Source organism: Nuphar pumila, chromosome 7 (genome assembly GCF_984573655.1).
Source record: "Nuphar pumila chromosome 7, dmNupPumi1.hap1.1, whole genome shotgun sequence".
Taxonomy (NCBI): Eukaryota; Viridiplantae; Streptophyta; class Magnoliopsida; order Nymphaeales; family Nymphaeaceae; genus Nuphar; species Nuphar pumila.
The window spans coordinates 124,059,431-124,069,935 of NC_143255.1; the positions used below are offsets into that span (position 1 = coordinate 124,059,431).

The 10,505-nt window shown below is 38.6% G+C and overlaps 1 protein-coding gene across 1 annotated transcript; it reads right to left on the bottom strand.

Moving 5' to 3' along the window:
* Positions 1-667: 667 nt before the first annotated feature.
* Positions 668-9,689, bottom strand: LOC149833315 (nuclear transport factor 2-like). The gene is made up of 10 exons (XM_090015047.1): positions 9,545-9,689; positions 9,203-9,258; positions 8,960-9,097; positions 8,296-8,599; positions 7,982-8,214; positions 7,697-7,874; positions 7,477-7,601; positions 7,319-7,384; positions 2,299-2,365; positions 668-1,392 (listed from the first exon to the last, which is right to left on the bottom strand). Exons 2-10 carry the CDS (start codon positions 9,248-9,250, stop codon positions 1,103-1,105), a joined length of 1,449 nt encoding a protein of 482 aa, XP_089871173.1. The 5' UTR covers positions 9,251-9,258; positions 9,545-9,689; the 3' UTR covers positions 668-1,102.
* Between the last annotated feature and the right edge of the window lie 816 nt (positions 9,690-10,505).

The window sequence follows — 10,505 nt, forward strand, 5'->3', positions numbered from 1 at the left end:
TTGCATGAAATGTCCTAAACACTGTATAGATAAGCCACATCTAAGTCCCTTCCCTTATTTAATGACGACATTACAAGGGACGAGACCATGAAAACCCCAGCTAGTAGACAAAGCAGGTAAATTTGTAATCAATCACCATCTTTTTTATGGCAATCCTTATCATCCCCATTTATATTTTTTCCCTTTTATTTGTCTAAAAGTTGAAAGTTGAAACCATTTAGGCTGTCGGCAAGATAACCGTAGGTATAGCAGGCTGAGCCAGTGTGACCAGGTCTTTGTGCCAGGTGTGATTTCTTAGAGTTATAAATTCAAAAAAAAAAAAAGTAAAAGAAAAAAATACAAAATTTTATGCAGGGCAGAGAAAAGGATAGCACTTTGGTTATAAAGGAACCGAAGATGCTTTTTCCAACTTTACAATATTACCCTGGATCTTAGATAAAGAATAATAACAAATACAATGACCATGCTTGCCCAGACTTCATATCAATCACCAAGATTACAAGATATCTTAATAATTCTTTCCACGATTGGAGAGGATGTCCATACCTTCATGGCGTCGGTCGCAAGAACTAGAAGTTGATCAAGGGGGAAAAAACAAAACTCAAGGCCAGTCATCAAGAGATTGTTAAGAATAGAGAAAAACAAGTCATGCTAATAGGTCAAAGAATGGAAAAATGGTCATGCCAATAGATATTAAAAATTATAAGAATGTATTTGTAGTTCTACAACCAACCATTAGAACAGTACCCGCACTTAAATTCCCTTCTCTGCTAGCTACACAAAATGGGGATGCCAAAAAACAAAAACAAGAAAAATTACCATTCTATGAAACTATCCTAATTACCCAAGATATTATACCCGAGTAATGCAAAATGAAGAGAGGATAAACGAAGGTTCAAGATATGATCAACGCTTAGCCATCATATGCTACAGAGTACAACACACCAAGTTCAAATCAAATCGCCCTGAAAATTCAACCACCGGACAGGCTAGGCTTTGGGTCCACCTGCCGCAATCTCCTACAATGTTCGAATTGTCCCAAGAGTCACTCAATTCCATTACCCTAAAGATGTCCCAAAATAGGCCCTTCAATTGTACTTTCTCAAGCAGGTGCTGGCACTCGAGGAGAAACAGCCTTCACAGATGAATTCATACTCAATCCACCAGCTCGGTTCGCTCGGCCACCTCCATTCCCTGTATGCTCAACCCTCTGGTATCCGCCCTCACCACCACGGTTTGCTGAGCCTCCACGACCGCCCCTGTTTGCAAACTCTGGTAGGTAGTTGAAGTCCCCCCTGCCATAGCCCCTCCCACCACCATAGTTACCACGCCCTCCTCTTGCCCCATCGTTGCGGAATCCACCCCTACCACTTGGAAAGCGGACTCTGGCAACTGCACCATGAATATAAGCCTTGTCAGTGATCTGGCCTAAAGCATTAACATACAGGAGTTACTAACGAGCTATGATACCTGTGGATGGTGCTACCTACGATACCTGTAGATGGTACTACCTATGATACTTGTGGATGGTATTGTTGGACGGGTAAGATACCTGTGAATGGTACTACCTACAATACCTGTATGATGCCTGTGGATGGTACCATCGGTCGTGTATGATACTTGTGGATGCTACTTCCTACGATACCTGTGGATGGTACCATCCATCGGGTATTGGAACCAGTGCTCCAGATCAACACATGTACCAACTGGTAGGCCCTACCAGTACTGATCTGGATTGTCCAGGCGATGCAATACATCAGATGCCATGCCAATAATGCATGATATCATGAATCTTAAGTGTTGCCATTCATCAAAAACCAAATGGCATTCAATGCAATCAGACTGCCTGGACACAGCAAGCAAAGCTGTTTTTGAGTGCAGGCACTCGACATTTTTTTAAGTTGACCCACCTAGCCAATTGTGTGGAGCCCTGTAAGTACTCAAAGCAGCCTCGAGGGGGGGGGGGGGGAACGGAAAAGGATCCCAATAATGTAAGACTATAACCATGTACAAGAACAAGAAATGCCTTGTTGGTCTTAAAAAGTGAAAGTGAATGTTTAACACTACAGACGACTTCCTCTAAAAAGACAAACATCAATGGATTGATTAGCATATCCGCCCCAATTTGTCTGGAACAGACCTATGTCCTAGAAAGAGACAGCTCAAATTGTGAGGGTACCCTCATTTTTGGACCACACGCATCAAGTACCAAAGGCCAAAGGCTCCATCACAAGCTCATAAATGAAAGTATGCATTAGACAATAATGAGAACCATGAAGCCACTCGTTATCCACTTACCTCGAGAGCTAGATGGTCTCTTCTCTTCGACATAAGCCTGACGACTGCCGATTGTTAGAGGTGAAGCCTGCAAGACAATTAAGATTAATTCTTAAGTCGGATAAACTGAAAACTTGGACAAGGTAAGACATATTCTTATATTCTGTCTTTAGTCTAAATGCACATGAATAAATTCATCAACCAATTTGAGGGAATAGGTTATACGTTCATGAATCTAACTCAATCTTCTGCTACCATAGTATAAAATTGATCAATTGTATCTAACAGCAACTCCCTTACTATAGGTTCGAAAAGAAACCTTAATTTACACATGTGCCACTAGCATTATGAATAATGTTTGACCACTCGCTCCAAAGATTAATTTAATCATTTCTTATCTTGCTTCCCTAAATAAGTTAAATATTGAACAGAAGCATATCGATAAGATCCCTCCTTGGAAAACCAATAAGAAAATAAGCAACAAAATTGGCCGAAGTGAACCATCATTAAAGCATCTGCATCTCAGGAAAGAAGTCACAAGTTCTTAACAGACCCTACCTCAATGGCCAGAAACATTATTGGGAAAAGAGAAGGGAAGAAAAGAAGAGTCGAGAAAAGAAAAAAAACATGACAAGTTCCAGCATGAATCTCTACTCCTTCAAACCATTGGCAGTACTAGCAAAAGATGAAGCCTATATCCAGAGTTGTAATCACAAGGAGATAAGAACCCAAAATTTGTTAATTCATCATGAAGAAATTTTTTATGAAACACCTCGAAAGGTAAAATCATTAAAAAACTACTGAACAGATTGGCAATAACTTGAAAAACTCGGGAAGGCTTTCTGCCTAAGGAGGACAGAAGAATTCTCATACTTGGTACATGCAGCACAAATTCCACCAACATGACCAATTGTCTCCAGAGTACTTAAAATAAATATATAATCACTATATCAATGAACTAAATAATTTGTATTTTATGCTCTTGAACGTTGCTAATAATGACACGCATAATCACACACAGTAATGACATATTGTCATCTTCCTGTCCAATGCAATGCACCTGCATATAAAGGAGAACAATCCATCTCAACAGTGGTTTGTGGTGTTCAAGCAAACCTAAAACACTAAAAAAATCAACATGATAAACAAACAGATCCAATTTTTTGAAAGCAAATATGTGCCAGCTAGTTTCTTTCTTTGTCACACCCAAAATTTTTCCATTTAAGGAACCAAAAAAAGTAGATTTTGGAATGGTTGACTATAATAAAGCATGATTTAAACAAGAAATGTGTCGCTGTGTCCCATTCCTTTAACGATCTCATCTAGACAATGATTAAAAACCAAAATCTATAACTTCAATAGTGTCCATCAACCCTTGAATGAACAATATCTAGACCAACCTGTGAAACCAAGGATAATATTGCATAAATAAGCAATAGATAACTCGCAATAAATTGCAGCTGCTATAAGCACAATCTTCTTGATGCAAATAACCCACTTCTTATCCACATATCCTTCTGAGACCTGAATTGACTCGGAGTCTCAGACTAATCACTTGGACCACAAAGACCCACTGATAAAATAGAGAAACCCTTCATTATATCAGACAATACGTCTAGACATCCTCTCAATAACTAACGATATTCATCAATGACCAACAAACAAGTCATAATACAGACAAGCTCTTAACCAAACTCTAACTGGGAACAGCTACATCCTCCCATGCATAGTTCCTGGACTAGTTTGAACATCTGAATGCATGTTTAAATCATTTCAACTTTACAAGCACCCAATAAGATATCGCTCCTTGTGCTAAGTTGTTTTCGTTCAGGACTCATCATGAAGTCAATAAAATCACAATCCTGCTCTTATTTTCTCCAAGAAGCCACCTACATTTGGAATTAGAAAATTATGCCAAACAATAAATTAGTTTCATTAAGTTCTCCGTCAGTTTAATGGTAGAAGCACAAGTTCACCCATCAATTTAAATAAATAGCATTTTCAGAGTCTGGATAAAAGAGAACAAAGATATTTTAGCATAGGTTTTTAAATGATTGTGCAGGCAAAAGTTGTGTGTGCTTTTGATGATTTCCAAACATTAGACAAGTTTTTGGGAAATGCTGCAAATCAGATGCCATGTTTAAAAATATCCTTTCTTTTTGGAGTTAAGCAAAGGAGAAAATCCAACTTCACTTGTTTGCCTTCACCATCCCTAATTAGTTCATTGCCATGATATGTCACCCAAAAAAAAAAGATTGGTATACCATGGTTGTTTTCTCAGTGTAGCAACTACCACTTGCACATCTGGGAAGATGTGTACATTCACTAAAATTACCTGTAGCAGGTTAGAGGACCTGGATTATGTTGTTTGTTCTTTCAACTGGCCGGACTTTTCCACCCTGTGAAGCTTTACATTACTATGTAAATTCCATATGTGGCAGCCAAATGTTTGTGTAGTTTATGAACTCCCCTTGTGGTGGTAATTTCTTGTTTCTTCTATCACTTATTGTAAGCTAAGTCCATTTTTAATCCGGCATTAAAGCTTTATAATTCTGTGATAATGTCTTAAAACGTGGCAAAAACATCTCAGCTATATGTAGTATTTGTTGGCAATATTGTTTGAGTGAAAAACCACACCACCCTTAAACAGTACAAATTCTACAAATAAATATTTAGACTCAGGAGAAAAGAAAAACAGGCTTGAAGAGAAAAAAAGGGCAACTTCAACAAGCAATAAAACAAAACAAATAATTCAGCAACTAGCAACCAAACCCACACATGAGTGCAGAAAAAGATCAACAGAGAAAATCATTAAGAAAGATTAAAGCTAACAAAGGGGCTATTTTTTCATAGACAATTAAAAGTTTACAAGACAACTTGAAAAAATAAAGATAGAAAAACATAAAAGTACTTTAAGTTTCAACAATGATGAGAAACCAATACACATCCCAAACCAAGGTTTCCAGACTAGAAAGTGGAAGCAGGAAACTATAAAGGAAGCATAAGCGAGAATAAGCGAGGCATTTAAAATTTATAGGAAGCGAGAAGCGACGTATCAATTTGAAAGCGCAACAGATATAAAAGGAAGCAATATGATAACTAAATAGGAACCGAACAAGAAGCAAATAAAAACTAAAATAAAATTGATTATTCTTATATTTCATGATTTTTCAGTAAAAAATATTTTTTTGTTAAAATCTAAAAATGATGGTTACCAATTTAGAAAAAAACAAATGAGAAGTAAGCGAAAACATGAAGGGAAGCACATGGAAAACATGAAAAGAAACATGAGAAAAGCATATAAGAAGCATGGATGATGCATGTGGGAAGCATAGAAGAAACATGGGGAACTGAGATTCCTATGAAGTTTCGGAAGCAAGGAATATCGAGTTTCGAAGCGAGTTTCTGGGAAGCGTGATTCCCCACCTACCTAAGAAGCTTATGGTAACTCTGTCTCAAACATTTATTTGTAAAATAAATGCATTCATGGAAGAATATAAAACTTGGCAACAAACCAAATGCCATCTAGTTCAAGAAACAAAATAAATAACAGAAAATTGAGAACATTATAAGCATTGCCCAGTCTTCACCAAGGTTGCCACACTAGGAAGCGGAAGAGGGAAACAATACAGGAAGCAGAAGCGAGAAGCGGTACATTTTCAAATGTATATGAAGCGGGAAGCAAGGAATTAAAAAAAATATAAGAATTGAATGAGAATCAAAATGAAACACAAATAAAAGCTAAAATAAAAGTGACTAATATTAAATTTCATGATTTTTTTAGTGTAGGAATTAAATTTGTAACAAAATCTATAAATGATGGCTGCCAATTTAGAGAAAGCACATGGAAGTGAGTGAGACCAGTGCGAAGAAACACACAAAAAAAAAAAACATGAAAAGTTGAGTAAGAGAACATATAAGAAGAATAGATAAAGCATGTGGAAAGCATAAGAGAAGTGTTGGGGAATCAAGGTTTGATCAAGTTTCAAACGGGAGGAGTACCGTGCTTCAGAAGCAAGTTTCCGGGAAGCGAGCTTCCCACCCATCTAAGAAGCTTTAGGTAACTCTGGTCTTCACAACATAAGAACTTTGATGAATACTTTCTTTGGAAACAGCTAAAAGAGTCTCACAAACTAATGTATACATAGTGTAGATACGGGGGTACAGCCATTTTAATGATTTTTTCTATAACAAATAGAAAAGGATACAGCATGGGAGTAAAAATGGAGTATTTGTGTGACATAGTCATAAGACCACCAAATATCACACTATTTTGGATTCATTATGTTCTCAAAGTTTTTCCAAAAAAGAATAAAAACTCCAAAATATCACAACAAACTAAGAAATAAGAAGCATCTATTTTACTTTCTAAATTTTCATCACATTAATATCACCATCATCAGTATTATCAGTCACAAGATTTTCCCAAGAACAACCACTTATGTTTAAATTCCCCAGACAACAAACTCTCATTAATACTATCACTAATATTGCTGGCCATGAGAAGTAACACAATTTCTACATGTGCCATCTGAACAAATTAATATATCCAGGACAAAACATCAAAAGCACCCTGCTCTTTAGATGACTTAAGGAATAAGAACGGAGAAAATAATGAAATAGCAAACACTAACACCCTCACCTCACCCAATGGCATATGATCAAACCAATTGCTGACAACATGAGAAAACAACCTATAAGCTGATAAACTGATTTTCAGTTTAACAAAAGCTAAAGAAAACTCGTGCAAGACTAACTAGACTCATTCATAGACAGTTGGGAATATATAAACACCATTTTCAGCATTTTAAAACTTCATGTAGATAATATAATCTGCAAGTAAAAATAGGAATTATAATGACTAGCCAGCACCTTACATAAACAGTAACTGCTGCAGAGTTTCTGAATGTTAGATCAAAATGAAATAACAAAATAGAATGAGGACAAAAAATGAAGTAGAAAGTGCATAAACAAGGATTAAAATATATCAAATATTCATGCAACTTTAATAGCACAACCATAACGTTTCCGGAATATTTACCTCAATTGCACTTTGCACAGAACTGGATGACTCAAACTCCACAAAGCCAAAACAGAATCCTTGTTGCTGCACCAAGATTAAGAAAACAGTAATAACAATAGTTAGATGAATCAATTGTAAATAAATATAATAAACACATGCCATTTATGGGTCCATACATTGTTACTCCTGACTTGAACACCACCACTCTTAATAGGACCAAACCTCTTAAACTCCTCCTCTAGTTGGGAAGGAGTAGCATTCAAGGGGAGACCCTTTATATAGATTGAATGCCCATCGGCAGCTGCAACATAATGGAACTGTTAGACAAGGAATATTGAACAGAAAACATAACATTTTAGACAAGCAATTTTCAGGACATAATGTTTGATGTAAAACCTTCAGCCTCCTGTACGCTGCTGCTTTCAGCAGCATTTGAACTCTGTGCATACACCTCAGGTGCCAGCACTGGTGATGGAGCAGGCACCACTTGTCTTTCTGGAGTTGGAGCAGCTGGCCTGGCAGGAGAAGATACTGGAGCCGATGAAGGAGCAGCATTCTCCTTCATTACCTTCACCTGCACCATGATATCATTAACAGATATGTTAATCGTATACTCTACCCTCAACTTCAGGGAGAGAATTTCAAAGGTGAAAAGTGTGTCCGGTGAAGTAGAAAACATACAATTGAAGCATAAGACTTCTTAGGAGCTTCTTCTAGAGCCGAAGAAGTTGAATCAACAGCATCCTGTGATTCAATGTGAATCTCATCAACCACCTCATCAACTACAACTTCCTCTTCCACTAAAGAATCTTCCTCATAATCAGAAGGATTGTAGACTTCCTCTGCATCATGATCTTCCTCAGACAGATGAGCAGCTTGGTCTGCCACATGATTCTCCTGAATAGGAGCAGGCTCTGCATAGGAAAAAGAATGCATTCAATATCAAATAGGGCACAAGGTGTGCTGGATAAAACAGAAGAGCTAGGATCCCATGCCTTGCTCTGGTGTCGGAGGTGCAGCACGAGCAGCTTCACTAACATCGCTCTCCACCCCAGTATTTACTTCAAGCTGTCCAACCTCTTCTACATATCTAAAGATGTCATTTAAGACATAGTACCCTTTATCTTGAGGTGCAAGAAAGAAAGACTGAGTGAAATTCCTCTTGACATTGTCTTTTGAAATCAGGTACCCAGTCACAAGCACAAGAACTCCGCCATTGAGGGAGTCCTGAGCATCCACCGTCTTTATCTCTGCTCTGAACTCACAGTAATCCATTGAGAGTATCTTATCGTTGATCGCCTGTTCTCATTTAATACACTAAAGTCAGTACCAGGACACGCATCAATGCAATCAGATAGTTCTAAAATCCATAAAAAAACAAGCAGAAATATGTCCTAATATTAACACGGTGATCAAAAATGGATTTTGGGTTCCTAATGATAGACATTACAGACAATGTTTCTAAACGCGATGCCCAAACAAACACGTACATTTTGGGATGATAGAATAAGGCCAAACACCCAAGAATTCCACTCTACAATATCAGATAAATAAACAAAGACATTGAATATCAGCATGAGCTAGCAACTTAAATGATGAAACGGAGCAATAAACAATGCAGATCTACCAAATAAAAAGACGCTCGCGGAAATTACATACCTGCATTGTGGTGATCGAACTCATCTCTCCTTGGGCATCGGGGCGGCCGAGCTTGCTCGAATCCTGGTAAAACCGAAAAACCAGCTCCGGCGATTGGTGCAGTATATGGTAGTACTGGTGCACGAAGGCATTCCCCACCTGATAATCACCCCAACATTTGAAAAACCGAAGATAAAAAAACAAGCCCTAAAACCAAGTAGCAAGCCAGAAACAACCGAGCAACGACGAAAAAATAACACATACCACTTGAGCAGTAGGGCAAGATCCAGCAGCAGCTTGCTGAGAAGCCATCTCAAAACCTAAGACAAACACCGAAACTAGATCAAAACACGAAAAAAGGAAAGGGGAAGATCACAACTAACCAAAATCAAACCCTAGAAACCCGCATCTAGGCGGAGCACAGACCCATAAAACCCTAAGAAACCAACGAATCACCGGTTCCCAGATCCAAAGGAGCAACGGCCGATCCGGAAACCCGAGAAAAAGGGCAGAAATCGCCGAAACTCGAAACGAAACACCGACGGAGAGACGATCCAAATCAAGAACGGAAGCGTGGATCGAGTAGGGAGAGAAGACGAGGGTTACCTGATCGGCGATCGAGCGAGTCGAGACGATCCGGCGCTTGCGGAAGAGATCTAGGGTTTGCTGAAGGAGTGAGGGTGGAACTGTCGCCTTCTTTCTCACCCCGTCGACGAGGGGCCGAATTTCAGAGGGAGATCGAGAGAGAGAGAGGGGCGGGAGGAAGATGAAGCGAGGGTTAAAGAAAACTAGGATCCCTTGCATTATTAGCCCTGGGTTCTTTACTAATTCCGTGAATGTCACGGATTGAATCATTGGCCCCCTTGGTTCCGAGTGGGTTCGAACCACGGCTTCGTCGCTGGTGGTGTCGTGGGCCCCACCCAGGACGGTTCTTCGTCATTAAAAAAAAGGTGTCAATGGGTCGGGTTTGCTTCAAACCTAGGTGAGACGAAACCCAGATCTGATTTGAGACGCTGGTACAAGGGTCCAGACCTGAGTCCAATAGGACTTGTTATGAGAAACCATAACCAGATCCTATAAGAATTACATGAACCAGGCCCGGACCATACACGATCAAATAATATTTTTATCTTTTTTACATTGAAATTTTGTGGATCTTAGTCGAACCTCAAGTTGGGCCCGAGTCTCGTATGAAATCTCACAAACTATGCCCGTCTCTATATATTAATTGGACACTTTGAGTCGAATTCCGGATTCTAATCAGGGCTTCTTGTTTGTTACTAAAGTCAATGGGTTGGGTTTGACTCAGAACTGACCCCTGTATCAAACCCTATAGGCTCAAGGTTTGGGGATAAATAAAGAGGTCCTATTAGAATCCGAATCAGACTCAAAGGGTCCGATTGATATATAAAGGAGTGTATAGTTAATGAAATTTCATGCTAAACATGTGCCCAAACCTAGTGAAAATATTATTTTTCAATGTAAACAAATATAAAAATAATATTATTTTAGTAAGTGTGGTCGAGGTTTGATTCGCGAAATTTTTATCCAGTCCATTATGGTTTTT

Bases quoted from the DNA above. Each gene is read 5' to 3' on its own strand.
- LOC149833315 (XM_090015047.1), bottom strand. From the start codon at position 9,250: ATGGCTTCTCAGCAAGCTGCTGCTGGATCTTGCCCTACTGCTCAAGTG. The intron at 8,215-8,295 runs GCATGGGATCCT...TTTCCTATGCAG, and splicing joins ACCTCCGACACCAGAGCAAG to AGCCTGCTCCTATTCAGGAG. The intron at 7,385-7,476 runs GTATGGACCCAT...ATCTTGGTGCAG, and splicing joins TTCAAGTCAGGAGTAACAAT to CAACAAGGATTCTGTTTTGG.